Raw genomic sequence first — 16,046 nt, 5'->3', positions numbered from 1 at the left:
GGCAGCATACATTTCCTAGTATTGGACCATAGGAAGTGCTTTCAAAGACGCAGTATCGTGTTGTCGTTCGCTGTTCGTTTGAGGACCTGGTCGTGTTCCTAAACTTGGCAATGATGGCTGTACTGACTTAAAGAAAACCAACAGCTTGGCTTTTTTTATACATCTTCACCTATCGTCGGTTAATGTGGGATTTCGAGTTCAAGTCTTCATTTTTGTGTCTGCACTGAGTGAGTTAAGCCGTCCGTTAGCCACCTAGCACTGAAGCTAATGTGGGCCAGCTAACGTTTGTTAGCGAAGACAAGCTATTTTTCTTCCCATTAATCCCATCCAAGAGACTGTGTGAGCGAATATATTTTAACGTTTTTGAGTTGATACCGTTGTAACCAGCCGAGGGAAACAATGGGTTCGTCCAAGAAGCACAAGGAAAAAAGCCGCGACAAGGACACAGAGGAGCGCCGTCGCGAACATAAGAAACATCGCCACAAGGACCGAGAAAGAGATGCTTCTGACCGGGATGGGACTCGGACTAAAGAGAAGCGAAAACGCTCCGGGTCCAGGGAAAGGAGCGGACGGGAGGGCCGCAGCAAAGGCGAAAGGAGCAGTGGGGAGCCACGGGTGAAGAAAGAGAAAGTTGATCTCGGATATGAGGAAGGTAATACAGAGGTGGAACCTCAGTCTGCAAGCGGAGATGTATCGCTCAGCATTGAGGAGACAAACAAACTTAGAGCCAAGCTGGGTCTGAAGCCACTGGAATTAAATGAGAACAAAAAGGAGCTTGGCACCAAAGAGGACCCAGTGGTGGCTGAGACCATCAACCCAGTTCTCATCCAGAAGCAGAAAGATATGAGAGAGAAGCTTGCAGCTATGAAAGAGAAACGCATCCAGAACCAGAAATTGGGAAAAGTCAAGTCCCTAGCAGATGATGATTGGCTGGATGACACCGCTGCTTGGGTGGAAAAAAGCAGGAAAATGGCTAAAGAAAAAGAAATGGCAGAGAAAAGAGCCAAGCTTCTGGAAGAGATGGATGAGGAGTTTGGTGTCAGCAGTCTGGTTGAGGAGGAGTTTGGACAAAGCAGGAAGGATGCCTATACATCTGGAGATCTAAAGGGACTCAAAGTACAGCACAAGGTGGAATCCTTCAATGAGGGCCAGACTGTCATCCTGACACTGCAAGACAAAGGTGTGCTTGAGGAGGAGGAAGATGTTCTTGTAAATGTGGGACTGGTGGACAAGGAAAAAGCAGAAAAGAATGTGGAGTTAAAAAAGAAAAAGCCAGATTACAAGCCCTATGAAGAAGAGGAGAGTGTGGATGACATGGTTACGTTTAAGTCCCACTCTGTACTGTCAAAGTATGATGAGGAGATTGAGGGCGAAAAGAAAAAGAGCTTCCGGCTGAATACAGGGGGCTTCGCTGATGGAGAGCGGGAGCGGGAGCTCCAGGCCATAAAAGAGGCTCTACGAAATCAGGCTCAGTCTTTGGAAATGCCCTCTCTCACTATTGCATCAGAGTACTACACGCCTGAGGAAATGGTGGGCTTTAAAAAAACAAAACGCCGTGTGAAGAAGATCAGAAAGAAGGAGAAGCAGACAGTTGGAGTTGAGAATCTTGATGACACTCGGAGTTCTGATTTTGGCTCCAGGACACGTGGCCGAGGCCGCAGACCGGTGGACGAGGACGGTGAGGAAGTTAAAGAGGAGGAGGAGAGCAGAATACCAAATGTTGTCCCCCAAATGTCTGATGACATCAGGATGGCAGAAATGGACATAAGCGAAGACGAAGACTTTACACCCCCTGAGCCTGCTGTAATTGAGGAGGACGAGGCAGAGCAGGAGCTGCAGAAACAACTGGAGAAGCAGAGGAAGCTAAAGCAAAAGCAGCTTCTCAAAGACTCTGGGGAGAAGGTGGCAGAGCAGATTAAAGTGCTTGGTAAAGACGACCATGACAATGATCCTGAGAAGAGGAACAACATTGTTTTCAACGCGACCTCTGAGTTTTGCAGAACTCTGGGTGACATTCCAACTTATGGCCTGTCAGGCAACAGAGAGGACCAGGAGGATATTATGGATTTTGAACAGGAGGAAGAGAAAGATGATGCTGGAAATTCAGATTCAGATATGGACGAGAATGTTGGGTGGAGCACAGTTAACTTGGATGAAGAGCAGAAACAACCAGATTTCTCCACAGCCTCTGCCACCATTCTGGATGAGGAGCCCATTGTCAACTCTGGGCTTGCTGCTGCCTTGCTGTTGTGCAAAAACAAAGGTCTTTTGGACACTCAAATGCAGAAGGTCGCCCGTGTCAGAGCACCAAAAGGCGCCCTGCCCAACGACAACTACTGCATCGAGGACAAGATGGGCTTCGATGACAAGTACAGTCGCCGAGAAGAATACAGAGGCTTCACCCAAGATTTCAAGGAGAAGGATAGCTACAAACCTGACGTCAAAATTGAGTATGTGGATGAGTCTGGGCGGAAACTGACCCCAAAAGAAGCTTTCAGGCAGCTTTCACATCGCTTCCATGGGAAGGGCTCTGGAAAGATGAAAACTGAGAGGAGGATGAAAAAGCTTGAGGAGGAGGCGCTGCTGAAGAAGATGAGCAGCAGTGATACTCCTCTTGGGACGGTGGCTTTGCTTCAAGAGAAGCAGAAATCCCAGAAAACACCATATATTGTGCTTAGTGGGAGTGGGAAAAGTATGAATGCAAACACCATTACTAAATAAGTTTTGGGGAGGAATGAATCATCTGTAACACAAAAATACACATGCAAAGATACACACACACACACATACATACATTTAAAGGCTGTTTTAAGTATAAAAAGTACCTGCTATAATTTCATGCATAATTCATACAAGCTTCATTGTTGTAATAAAGAATTGTTCAATAAAATGAATACAAATTAGAGAAATGTTTTTTTTTTGCTTTTTTTGTTGCAAATTTGTGAAGTGGAGAGTTACTCAAGGAAACTATCTTCAGGATTAAAAATATTGTTTTAATGTGAAATTAAATTTGTGGTTGTCAATTTTTAATGTCTTTTGTTTAGTTTCATGACAGCTGTTGAATATTTTGCAGCATGAGGTCAGAAACGGGTCTAGTGCTAGTGAACAAGGGGAAGAGGTATTTATCAAAAGGGTTTCAAATGCATTTGGGTTCTGATTTTAAGTGGCAAAACCAGAGAGAAAGTTCAGACTCAGCTTTTTTTTTTAAGTTGAATGTGGCTTACAACAGAACTAAAATGACAGTAAATAATGCAACAGTTTAAACACTAATAAAGCTGTATAGAATTTTACATAAATTATTTTTATGAAAACAGAGCAAAGCAACATACTTACACAATGTGGAAGATATTGTTTTCACAGAAAGTGGACCAACAGTCCTGCGTTACAAATTCAATTAATTCTCGGCCTTTGAATTTGGTTAACTTAACAGAAAATTAAACGGACTATAACCATTATATGACAATATAACTATGTATTCCACAAATGTTTACATTAAATACTGTTCAAAAACAGGTGAATTTTTACCCAATAGATGGCAGCCTTGTAAGGGTTTGTCAAAAGGCACATGACACTGGTGAGTGGTTGCCTACGGGGCGTCGCTCTCATTTTTGTTAATTATATTATAATTAAGTTATAGTTCAAACAAAAGCAGAGATTTACTTTGTCTTTCAGAAAGTGTTGATATCGCGCATGCAACTGTTTGAAACTCTCAGACGTTTTAAGATTATTTTAATACCGCCAAAGAAATTCACACACTCGTCCAGATTACCAAATAACTATTATGACTCATAATATGAGAATGACTACAAATTATAAATCAGGTATTATCAGGTTATATATTATATTTTTGATACATAGCTACAGTACAGTGTGCCGCCTCTCCTCGGCGGAACTAACGTTCACGGTTAAGGAACTACTCGAACACTATTGGGTGCACAACCTGTAGCAAAGTAGCTTTGCTAACACTAGTGAGCTAACATCGTTTATCCGACACGACATGAACACTATTGATGGCAAAAGCCTTACACGGTAACGGTAAGTGTCATGAAAATAAGAACCTATAATGTCAACAATTATATTTAACACAGAAACGCAGAGAGAGTTGCACAGTTAAAATAATTGTAAACATCGCCTACGACGCGTCAGCTTGTTTGACAGCTTCCTGTTGTTTAAGTTAGCTAGCGAGCTTAGTGACGGACAGTTAGCTTTGATGCTTGGAAACGGTATCGTGTTCCTCGAAGTACTTCTCAGAATCCTTTACTTGGCACCTGTATGTTATCCTGGCAAAGAACTGGTGGGTTAAGATGACTTTTCAATAGCGAGCTGTGTTTTTTAGTTTCCGATAGAACGTAGTAAATGTTAGCTAAACAGATTATCAGGAGTCATGTCAGCACTCAATTATTTGTTGCTGTGTGTTATATCTTGTAGATTTCACGTTAAAGTAAATTTCAAGCTGCAAGCTAGTAAGAGGGACATGATGGAAACAGATCTTCGTGCTAATCGCCTTCCTTTACTTAGCGTTCATAGCTGTTGTCAAGTGTGGATCATCCGGCATCCATTCATATCACGGTACATTCGACCAATTTCAGCCATGATTTTGTAGGTATTTTTATGTCTGATTTCATTATAAATCCTCACAAAGGATACGCAGTAGGCTGGTATCATACACTGTACACAATATTTAATTATACCTGAGGCCAAGGATTTATAAACTGAACGGTGTCATTATAGAATGACATAAAACAGTTTTGACTCTTCAGTAGTTAATAAGCGGTGACACACCAGTTTACTCTGTAATGCAAATGTCTGTAGTCACAAGACCAGTTTATTTGCTCACTTCACGTGTCATATGTACATTGAGCAGACTTAGTTTGCCCAACTATGAAGTATCTGTGTTAATCATAATTAGATTTGTTATGTCCACAGGCTCTAACTTCACCCAGTGAGACCACAGGCTGTTGTGATGTCAGAGCCTAAGCCCCCTACTCCAACCGCTGGAGACACATACAAAGGTTGGCTCTTCAAATGGACCAACTACATAAAAGGTTACCAGAGACGCTGGTTTGTTCTAAGCAATGGACTGCTGTCTTATTACAGGTAAGTCATGTTGCATGTTAGGGCTGCAAGTAATGATTATTTTTAGATGAGATTAATCTGTCTGTTATTTTTATAATTAACTGATTAATCGCCTAGTCTTAAAAATGTCTGGAAATAGTGAAAAATGCACATCACAATTATCCAGAACTCGAGGTGTCATGTTTTGTCTGACCACATGTGTCTTGTGCAAATTCTTTAGGCTTTTTGAAGACCATTTTATGGAGCAGTAAATAGTTCTCAATTAAAGAACACTACTTGCATCATTATGAAAAAATAAACAGTAGCCCTACAAGAAAAAAGTTAAATGGTTAGATAATATTTCTTATAGGGCTGCAACTAATGATTGTTTTCATTATTGATTAATCTGTCAGTTATTTTCTTGATTAGTCATATGGTCTTTTTTTCTTTAAAAAATGATTAGTCAATAATTGAAATAGTTGGCAATTCATTTTCTCTTGATCAACTAATTGATTAATTATTGCAGTTCTAATTTCTTACTTCACAGAACAGTGATTTAGAAACTCAACATTTGACTGTCCTTCATTCTCTCTGTCTGCCTATAGGACCCAGGCAGAGATGGGTCACACATGCCGAGGCACCATCAACTTGGCCACGGCCAACATTGCCGTGGAGGACTCATGCAATTTTGTCATTTCAAATGGAGGGGCACAGACCTACCATCTGAAGGCCAACTCAGAGGTAGAGCGCCAGCGCTGGATCACTGCTCTGGAGCTCGCCAAGGCAAAGGCCGTCCACATGCAGGCCGAATCAGGTGAGCGGGTAGAAATGTTGGTAGGAGAATTCAGGAGACATAATATCAATATCCATAAAAAAGCCTAAATACCACCACCAGCAGCAGCTATGCCAGGCACAGATGTGTGTCTTTTTATATGTGCAAAGCATTTCCCTGTGATATTTTTTTGCTTTTTGGTTATTAAAAACATGTATGTTAGGTTAATTCTCCTGTCAACACCCTTGACCAACGGCACTGGCACAGAACTGCAGTTGGTCCCTGGGTGCTGCACAGTGTCTTCCCACTTTTCCCAATAGTTAGGATGGGTTAAATGCAGAAATTGAATTTCATTGTACAACTATATGTGCATCAAATAAAGTATTTTTACCTACCTTACCTTAAATTATCTTCCCTTCCCTCTCTCTCAGATGACTCGGGTGATGATTGTCCTGCCGTGCCCCCCACCCCAGGACAGGGTGGAGGCCGTAACTCAGAAGTCCAGACCACACTACGCACACTAAGCAGCAAGGTGGAGGACCTCAATACCTGCAATGATCTCATTGTCAAGCATGGGTCTGCCCTTCAAAGGTATCTATTATTAGATCGAGCAGTTTGACTACTCTATAAAAAACATTATTATCCAAGAAAAAGAAGGGTGGTGGTGTTTGTTTATTTATTTGTTCCCTTATTCATTGATCCCTTTACTCCACATACAGATCTTTGTCAGAACTGGAGGGGATTCGTGTCGGAGGGGACATGGGGGAAAAGATCAGACAAGTTACAGAGAGGGCAACACTGTTCCGGATCACCTCTAATGCCATGATCAATGTAAGTCACCCACATGTCAATCATTGAGAAACACATTATATGAACTAATGGTTTATTTGCTGATTTGTTACTCCTGTGTTTGCATGCTCCCCAAGGCATGTAGAGACTTCCTCTCCCTGGCTCAGAGCCACAGTAAGCGCTGGCAGAAGGCCTTACAGGTTGAACGAGACCAGAGGATAAGGTTGGAGGAGACTCTGGAGCAGCTGGCAAAACAACACAACCACTTGGAAAGAGCTTTCAGAGGAGCAACAGTTCTCCCTCCTTCATTCAGCAATGCTTCCTTAGGTAACAAAGGTACAGCTCTCATCCCCAAATGAGCTTTTGTCTTTGGAGCCTAGACTTTACTCAGAGCATATACGCCAAGCTACATACCAGTGCCAGTTAATTGAGGCCAGATCAAGCAGAAGCCTGCTCCAATTTACCATTTATTCTTCCACTGTCTCTCTTCGCTTTAGGTGGTGCTTCAGGAAAAGGTGATGCCAGTGATGAGGATGATGAAAATGAGTTCTTTGATGCTATGGAAGACCCAGCAGAGTTTATTACTGTCCCCGCAGATCCCAAGTATCACAGGTTAATAACTGTTTTTCTTTTTTAGATGTCAGTGATTTTATTTCTTTATCTCAATCTTGTTTTTGTTTGTTTGTTTGTTTTTTATTTTCTCTCCCTGTGTTCTGTTTTTCTGTTAAATCTTGACTATCATGTTTGTCTGTCTTCCAGGAGATCTGGCAGCAACGTTAGTGGGCTCAGCAGTGAGACTGGAATGGACGATCAGTCTGTAAATGTATGTCTAGTTTGTGTTTTCGAGCAATTACTAATTTGTTTTACTCTGTATTATCTTCTGCAGTAACTTAACCAGTAACAGCCTTTTCCTTATCTTCCTGCAGTTTGATGAACTGTCTTTGGCATCCAATCCGGAGTCTCCACAACCTCTTGAGCTAGAGCCAGTCAGACAAAGACGGACTCGAATCCCTGACAAGCCCAACTATTACCTCAATCTGTGGAGCATCATGAAGAACTGTATTGGAAAGGAGCTCTCAAAGATACCAATGCCTGTAAGGAAGCTGTGCACTTGTTGTTATTAATATATGGAAACCAAGTCATTAGCAGTAACTACTATACTTCTCTCTACCTACCAGGTGAATTTCAACGAGCCCCTCTCAATGCTGCAACGTCTGTCTGAAGACCTGGAATACTACGAGCTGCTGGATAAGGCTGCTAAATGTCAGAGTTCACTAGAGCAGATGTGTTATGTGGCAGCTTTCACAGTCTCTTCCTACTCCACCACCGTCCACCGCACAGGAAAACCCTTCAATCCTCTGCTGGGAGAAACTTTTGAGCTGGATCGGCTAAAAGACTGTGGCTACCGCTCCCTCTGTGAACAGGTATATTTGAGACAAACTGGAAATCATTTAAAATCTTAAACAACTCGGAAAAGACACCATCAAACATTTAGCAAGTGACTTTTTGCAGACTAAAGTTGTATCAGTTCAGGCGATTTTTATTTGTTTCAACTACACGATCGCATTCAGGTTCGACCAGTTTTGAAAAAAAAAACATGCTCAAATTATGTTTATGTTGTCATGCTCATTGGTTTGAATGCTCTATGCCGCCACATAATGGTGATGATCACATCTTGACTTTGCTACCTGTTCTCTCTCTCCTCTCCTCTCAGGTGAGTCACCACCCACCTGCTGCCGCTCACCATGCCATCTCTGAAAAGGGCTGGAGCCTCAGACAAGAAATTACCCTGGCCAGCAAGTTTAGAGGAAAATATCTTTCTATCATGCCCTTAGGTGAGTGTGTGTGTGTGTGTGTGTGTGTGTGTGTTTGCATAATTGCACAACAGAAGAGATGTTACACCTGTTTTTCATTACAACATGTGAGAAGATGCCTGTGTCAATTCTGTAGTTGATTGAAGGTTAGTTTATTAGTCAGAGCAGTGGTTACCAACATGTTTGTTGTTGTGTACATACAAAAAAATCCTTGAGTTGAGCTCAGTGTGTAGGATATGTGGGATTCAAATAAATTCATTTTGATTGAGCTGGTTAAAGACTGCTGTCTGTATCTCCAGGTTCTATCCAGTGCATATTTGATAAGAGTAACAATCACTACTCTTGGAAGAAAGTGACTACAACGGTACACAACATTATTGTGGGGAAACTATGGATTGATCAGGTAACTTTTATGCTGATACATTATTGGTACAAAGCAATGTTTCTATCATTAAGCATATGACACCACTCCCAACTATTTTTGGACAAATAAATGTCATAGTTGTCTTCATAGAATATTTTGCTGATCATTCTACAATGTTAGCCCTTTAAGTTTTCAACAGCAAAACATTTAGTCTCTTTCCTTTGTTCCTTTCCAGTCAGGGGAGATAGACGTGGTGAACCACATGACAGGAGATCGTTGCCACCTCAAGTTTGCTCCCTACAGTTACTTCTCCAGAGACGTACCAAGAAAGGTGAGTTTTGATTTGTTCTTGTTAATATTGTTCACTGTATTTAAAACCAGAGCTGATTCTTTATAGAATATGAAAAGTTTAATGATTTTAATTGAGATTTGTTTTCTATCCAGAATAATACTGAATACATTTCCCAAAAAAAGTTGATGCTTTGGTCCCTTGTTAGTCAGATTGTTTGGCTATGTCTGTTGTTAATTTATATGAAATTCTGTGACTAGATAGGCCAAGTAACAGCTTATTTAATTTTAGTGTTAATTTGGGATTTTCGGCATTACCAGTTTTTTTGCAGTAACTTCATGCTTTGACATAATGATGATGATCTCTGCAGGCTAAAGAACTTGCGTTTAAATTTTAATTGATAGGACTATTGTTTTTTTTTGGGGGGGGGGGGGGGGGGGAGCAAATGGCCAAGTGTTTCTTAAGTGTAGTGAAGTGGATTTGGTTTTCTGCTTCTGGTTTAAAATGATTTTAATTTAAAATCATATGAATATTACCTACTGCAGGCTATTTGATTACATTCTTAACTGAAACCTGTGTTTGTCTTAAAGGTAACAGGAGTTGTAACAGATAAGGAGGGGAAAGCCCATTACGTGCTGTCGGGAACCTGGGATGAGAAGATGGAGTTTTCCAGGATAATGCAGAGCAGCAAAGGCGAGAACGGCACTGAAGGCAAACAGAGAACTGTATATCAGACCCTCAAAGCCAAAGAAATCTGGAAAAAGAACCCTTTACCGTAAGTTTATGTCGTATAGATATTTGATAATATTGGAAAAAGTTGAAAGTGCTTTATAACAAATAGATCTGCACAGGCGAGGCTGTATTGTTGCTGTAGCTTTCTGCCTCCGACCTTTTTATGATGTTGACTTTACAGAGAGGGAGCAGAGAACATGTACTACTTCTCCTCACTGGCCTTGACGCTCAATGAACCTGAAGAGGGAGTGGCACCAACAGACAGTCGGCGACGCCCTGACCAGAGATTAATGGAGGATGGCCGTTGGGATGAGGCCAACGCAGAGAAACAAAGGCTTGAAGAGAAACAGCGCACGACCCGTCGAGAACGTGAGAGGGAAGCTGTTAAAGCAGCCAGCTCACCTGAGGAAGGTAAGAAAAGGAGGACAACGGAAATAAAGCAGGGAAAAGGAAGAAGAGATACTGTATGTGTCTTGTGTTTCTGTCTTGCAATGTTTCTCTGTCCATTCATCTTTTGTCCACTTTGTCTGTCTCGGTATACTTTGTCTGCTTGTCTTTGTCTCAACGCTAAGCTGTCACTGAGGATTCAATCAATGACTCACCCTTGAAAAGCAAGTACTCTTCTTAGTCTTTCCCACTCGAAATCTGCACTTTACTTGGGCTTAAGTATAAAGAAATACATGTGAAATATGTCCGTGCGTGTAATAGGAAAGTGCTAAATGTCTTCTACATCCATCTTTTAAACACTCATTGACCTTTTTACCATCCCTCCATCCGTTTCTGTTCCATTTAGCTGATGCAGGGGAGACTGGCACAGAAGCAAGTGAGGTTTCTGATGAAAGCAAGTATCACCTCACAGCTTAACATATAATATGTACTTTTAAAGGTGCTTTGTGTAGCGTCCTAAGTGGGTAAATAAAAAAAAAAATTACCCTAACATATCCATGGGAGATTGATTGGCTTGTTTTCTCAACACCAGTGACTTAACAATTACTTAAACATGTGCTGGATGACATTAGGATTTTAAAATTTTCAAAAATCAAGCTGTTTTGTAACAAGGTCACATCATTTCTTCCTTAAGTATCTTCAGTTGTTTGGTCACGGTGGTCAGAGCTACAAGTGACAAGTTGACAGAGATCATAGATGATTTAGATGCTCATTTAACATCAAAATGAGACCAGCACTGATCAGATTTCCCACCTTATATCAGCCTCTAAATTGCATTTTTCCAATACAGATTAAATAGGTCATTGTCTATTATAATAGAAGTAGTTTTTTTAGTAATTTTATGGGTAACAGTATTGCTTCACTGTGCATCATTCAGTACAAAAGTAGTAAGAAAAAAATGGAAGAAGCAAAGGTCTCTTTTCTATACAGTCACTGCACTGAGCTGTCAGTCATTTTGACAAACATATATTACTTAGCATGCTACACACAGCAGTTTAAAAGTGAAAATAAACAACAGATTGGTGTGGAATTTTCTGAGTTATGGATTGACGTGATTTTTTGTGTGCTGACGTTCAGCTGACACAGAGGACTCTCCCCCTCTTACGCCTGTTGCATGCAAGTAGCCCCTTAACACTTTCACTCATCCTTTGTATCATACCCCCTTCTTTTATGTCTCAAAGATTCATCCGTCATTCTTTTTTTTTCCAGCCCCCTATGGACCATCACCCCTCCCTTATATAAGCAAGTATTCTGATCATGATATAACACGTACAGTGTCATTACTGTATTTCAAAATTTATTCAATTTAGTTAAACCTCCCCTTTTCATCTTCCATCATTTCCTCCTCACATCCTTTCTTAGTGGGAGGCAATGAAGGCCCTTATGAAGCTCCAGTGAAAAGCAAGTAACATCAGTGTTGCTCTGAGTATCCCTTGTTTTGTTTTTTTCATATTTAGATGCGTGTTTGTAGTCTTTAGTGAATCTAATAGAATATTGTAGCTGTAGAAGTGGTGCAATAAACCTAGTACTACAATACTTTAGAATAGTATTTTATCTGTCTTTACTGTGGTCCTTGGCAGTCGTGAGCCTGGCTCTTATCACATGGTACATCATAGAGGAAGTAAGTAATTGGTGATTTCATGGAGTACTTATCTATGATTTGCCTCCTGCATTTGGTTTCTGAAGACCAAGTAATCAGTAACAATGAATATATTTATCTCTATCTTTTTAGTCAACCATCTGATAGCGTATCAGCTTAACTTAAGCATGATGCAGTATGTTTTCATGGCTCAGTGGCTTCATAACCCTCATCTAGGGCCCCTGTAAAGATTTCACTTGCTTAAAGATTCTCATCTCCTTCAGGCGCCCATCAAGACAATCATCAAGCGTTGTGGTTCGAGAAGATAGACGATCCCGTATCTGGAGAGACCCTGCATGTCTACAAAGGAGGCTACTGGGAGACTAAGGATAGCGGCAGCTGGGACATGTGCCCTGATATCTTCTGATCACAGCCCGAATCAGCCTGTTTCCATCGGTGGTGTACAACCTCAACAAATGAGAAGCCAGTGAGGAAACAAATTTGACATCAACCTCCACCTTTTCCCTATCCCAGCATAGATTTGCTCAAGCCCCTTCTCAGGACTAGGGTCTGGACTTGTTTTTTTTTTCTCTTCACCCTCAACATAAACTCAATGCACATCGTAGCTGGTTAGAGTTCAGATTTCCCTCTCACTGCCACTCTAATGCTGATGTTTATCATGTTGTCATCGCTGCAGTCTTTGTTGCAGCCTTTTCGTTGCATTTTGCAAGGCCATTATGTATTTTCTTGAGCAGCACTATTGTGAGACAATAAGCAAAGATTTGCTTAAATAGAAAGACCCACCACCTAAGATGTAATGTATGTGCTTGTTTATGTGGTACACTCCTGATGTGATGATTTTTTTTTTTTTTTTTTTTTTTTTTTTTTTTTTAATTTATCACAACTTCAGTCAAGTCCCCAGCACAGCACCACTACAAGTCAAAGTTCATTCATACCAATTGTTTTCAGCCTACACAGAAAATATTCACTAAACCGGTTTCAGACCATGTGGATTGCACAGCTTCAACAGGCTTCACTGGTTCTGACAAAGAGGAGATAATGACTAATGTGTCAGAAACACTGAACATACTACTGAAACATAATGCAGAGTTTGCCTTGGAGTTTATCATGATTTGTGGTGCTACTTTATTCCCCGAAGTGAAACAACAACTCTGGAGGCATATTATGTCTACACAATAGCCTTCTTTTCATTTTTGCACTCAACCAGGACATTTCATTTCTTCTTTTTGATTTTTCCCCCCCCCCCCCCCCCGAGTCAAAATTTGGGAAAATACTTTTAAAATACGTTACTGTTGAAGAGATCAGAAGTCGTTCATAATGATTATGCCACCCCTCTTATATTGGCCTGATAAAGTCTGGTTAGGTCATCTTGACAATCCATAATTGTGGGTCGGAAATGGCGACATACTTTATTTCATATGTCTTTTGACCTTTTTCACTACACTGTAGAAGAATGATATTTCTTTTTTCTACTTTTTAAAGATATTCCTGTAGCACATTAATTTTAATTGAATACTGTATATGTTTTTTATTTAATATGATACAATATTGAATACTATATGAAATTAAATAGTGGTACCAAACAAACTTATTTTAGTACCAATGAAAACATGAAAAATACCACTGGCACTTTGGCCAGCAATGTGGTGAAAAAACATTTAAAACTTTTGTCTTTTTGTTATTTGTCACTTGTTTTTTTGTGTGTTTTCTTTCAATGATTAATTTTAAGATCCTGGTTGAATTAAATTATGTTAGATTGTATTCAGTTTACTTTAATCCTCATGTTTGAGATCAAATGTGTTAGAAACTCCACCCTGCTCCCAAGTACCTGAATTTCACATTTGTATTGTAAAGTTTGTGCTCTTACTAAAACTTGGATCAAACATTTCAACATCCATCAATTCTGCTTTCAACATAAATGTTGAGGCTGAGATTAATTTACTAGCTACAGAGTCGTGGCTCCCACGTGTCACTGGGTTGTGTGCTGATTTACTCTGGTTTAACGATCAGCAAAGTGAGCGGAAATGTGAGACAAGAGTTTTTTTGTCTTCCTGGCTTCCCCTTTGAACTTACTGATCATAGCTTTAATCTTGATTAAGGTTATTTAAATCTTTGTGTGCTGCGAGTGTAGACTTTTAACTGTCAGCAATAAGAGTGCCTCGTTATGTAACATGCGGCACGAAATTAAATGTGAGGACAGTGTGAAGGAGAACGTTCAAACTGCAAAAAAAAAAAACTTTGTCTTTGTATTTGTTATCTGTGATATGAGTGGAAGGACTGTATGGTTGATGAAAATCTAAATTTCATGTTATATTCAAGTGTACTTAAAATAGAACACTGACATTAAGATCACAAAACACAATGTTGCAAATATTTCTGTGTAAATATATTAAATAGTTGAAGTAATTGTGATATTAACTGGTAAAGTTGATAGAGAATCTAATTGCAGCGATGCACTTTTTTATTTAAATGTTTGGTTCTCTTTTTTTCTTTCATTGTTGTTTACTCAGAACTGGATGCATTGTCATTTCCTGAGCCTGAGTGTAACATGATTTTTTTTTTTTTTTTGAGAGTTACTATGAGATTTCATCTTAACAGCTAGGATAGCTCTATTTTGATTTATACTAATATGTTTTGGTCTAAACCATTTCTTGCTACTATCGCTTCATATATGATTCATATTGATATAAGAAGAGTGAGTGTGAGGATTGTACATCTTTATGCGACACTACATCTCTTCAGTTACCGAATGAGTTTACAAGTTTCTGTCTTGTCTTTTTTTTTTTTTTTCACATACATGTAATCTTGATTTTTAGCCACTGGTCTTAATTGTGTAGCCCCGTGGTTTTATTTGCTTTTCTATTTTTAAGGTTTCTGCCTTTTTATCTCTTTTCCTCCTGCTGTGTTGTTTGTTTGTTTTTGCCCTGTCACTATTCACAACGCTACAATTTACCACAATTCTTAAAAAGAGACTGAAGGTGTCATTTGCACTTTAGTACAGTACATCCATTATTTAACATGCCCTACTTGATTTGACTGATAAATGGTCACCTTTTGCTGTTTGAAAAGTTTGTCATTTTGTGAGTTTGTTTTGGAAACTTAAATCATGTTCAGTAATTGCAGACATGTACATAAGTAAAAATATATACATATGTATTGACTTACAGTCCTGAGAATACTTTTCACCTTTTCTGTCCTTTACTGCAGTTTTTTAGCAGGATTGTGTTAGAGGGTGACAATATTAAAGTCTGGAATAGAAATGACGTGCATCTTTTGTTGTCATTAATTGTTTCTACATGGCCTCACAAAATGGCTTATACTGGTTAAATGGTTAAAGATGCCTCTTCATGTGGGCATAAGTAAGGAATGAAAACAAAAAAAATCAATTCAGTGAGCTTTATATGAAGTGCAGACAACTTCCAATTTGACTGGGGTTATATTAAGCGTTCTGAAAAATATCTTACTGAAGTCTATGTGGGAATGTTGAACTCTGTAGTTATGAGATAGTAATCAGCTGTTAGGCTGCCACACCCTGTTGTTGACACGTGTCATTTTACAAATATAGACCTGGAAAAACTACATACTACTACATTTGAAATTGTCCCAGTAAGCGATGACAGCATGACTTATTACTTACACCTGTTATTTCCCTACTCTGATATCTCAAAAATGTTTTTATAAAAAGGCTTATTGCTAAAGCACAATAATGAGCTAGCATCATGTTTCCTCCTTTTGTCAACAGGTGACATTAAATGTCATTTAAAAATCCATGTGTGGCCCAAAGATGATAAACTCAATGTCTGAGTTGTTAACAGCCCCACCAAATAGTGATTTTTCCCTCTAAACTTCTCACATGCTTCCATTTTGATTAATGTTCAAATGATTCAATATTTCACCAAAAATCAAGGATTAGAGAACAAGTACAAAAATTGAAAACAGATTCCTGTATCAGAACTTATTTTTTTTCTTCTTTCCTCTCCCATTAATTATCTCACGACCCCTCAGATTTATCTGGTGACCCTTTGGAGGGGCCCGACCCCTAGGTTGGGAACCACTGGACTAAACTAGCTAACTGTATATAAAGTAGTGGAGGCTCCACCTCCAGCAGCTACAACAATAACATGCTGCTTACACACTGATGCTTCAGTATTAATAATCTAATGATATCATATTTAATAATATAT

The 16,046-nt window shown here is 39.6% G+C and overlaps 2 protein-coding genes across 9 annotated transcripts; both read left to right on the top strand.

Annotated features, from left to right (window-relative positions):
• The first annotated feature begins 50 nt into the window (after positions 1-50).
• Positions 51-2,909, top strand: sart1 (spliceosome associated factor 1, recruiter of U4/U6.U5 tri-snRNP). The gene has a single exon (XM_067585049.1). It carries the CDS (start codon positions 400-402, stop codon positions 2,719-2,721), a length of 2,322 nt encoding a protein of 773 aa, XP_067441150.1. The 5' UTR covers positions 51-399; the 3' UTR covers positions 2,722-2,909.
• A 954-nt stretch (positions 2,910-3,863) lies between these two features.
• LOC137179943 (oxysterol-binding protein 1-like) lies at positions 3,864-15,125 on the top strand. 8 transcript variants are annotated; one of them, XR_010927898.1, is made up of 17 exons: positions 3,869-4,035; positions 4,927-5,097; positions 5,661-5,869; positions 6,259-6,418; positions 6,547-6,658; positions 6,754-6,952; positions 7,114-7,228; positions 7,376-7,439; positions 7,543-7,710; positions 7,795-8,040; positions 8,331-8,451; positions 8,730-8,833; positions 9,030-9,125; positions 9,674-9,858; positions 9,997-10,226; positions 10,388-10,656; positions 12,126-12,225. XR_010927898.1 is itself a non-coding variant. In XM_067585045.1 (17 exons), exons 2-17 carry the CDS (start codon positions 4,964-4,966, stop codon positions 12,266-12,268), a joined length of 2,334 nt encoding a protein of 777 aa, XP_067441146.1. In that variant the 5' UTR covers positions 3,870-4,035; positions 4,927-4,963; the 3' UTR covers positions 12,269-15,125. The 8 variants fall into 8 exon arrangements, 3 of the variants coding, with proteins under 3 accessions (XP_067441148.1, XP_067441146.1, XP_067441147.1); XM_067585045.1 differs by having other exon boundaries at positions 3,870-4,035; positions 10,609-10,656; positions 12,126-15,125; XR_010927897.1 differs by having other exon boundaries at positions 3,864-4,035; positions 6,754-6,943; positions 9,997-10,656.
• Positions 15,126-16,046: the final 921 nt, after the last annotated feature.

The sequence above is a fragment of the Thunnus thynnus genome, chromosome 3 (genome assembly GCF_963924715.1).
Source record: "Thunnus thynnus chromosome 3, fThuThy2.1, whole genome shotgun sequence".
In the NCBI taxonomy this organism is placed as follows: Eukaryota; Metazoa; Chordata; class Actinopteri; order Scombriformes; family Scombridae; genus Thunnus; species Thunnus thynnus.
This window is presented reverse-complemented; position numbering and strand designations above follow the sequence as displayed.

Bases quoted from the DNA above. Each gene is read 5' to 3' on its own strand.
- sart1 (XM_067585049.1), top strand. From the start codon at position 400: ATGGGTTCGTCCAAGAAGCACAAGGAAAAAAGCCGCGACAAGGACACA.
- LOC137179943 (XM_067585045.1), top strand. From the start codon at position 4,964: ATGTCAGAGCCTAAGCCCCCTACTCCAACCGCTGGAGACACATACAAA. The intron at 7,229-7,375 runs GTTAATAACTGT...TCTGTCTTCCAG, and splicing joins GCAGATCCCAAGTATCACAG to GAGATCTGGCAGCAACGTTA. The intron at 10,227-10,608 runs GTAAGAAAAGGA...TGTTCCATTTAG, and splicing joins AGCCAGCTCACCTGAGGAAG to CTGATGCAGGGGAGACTGGC.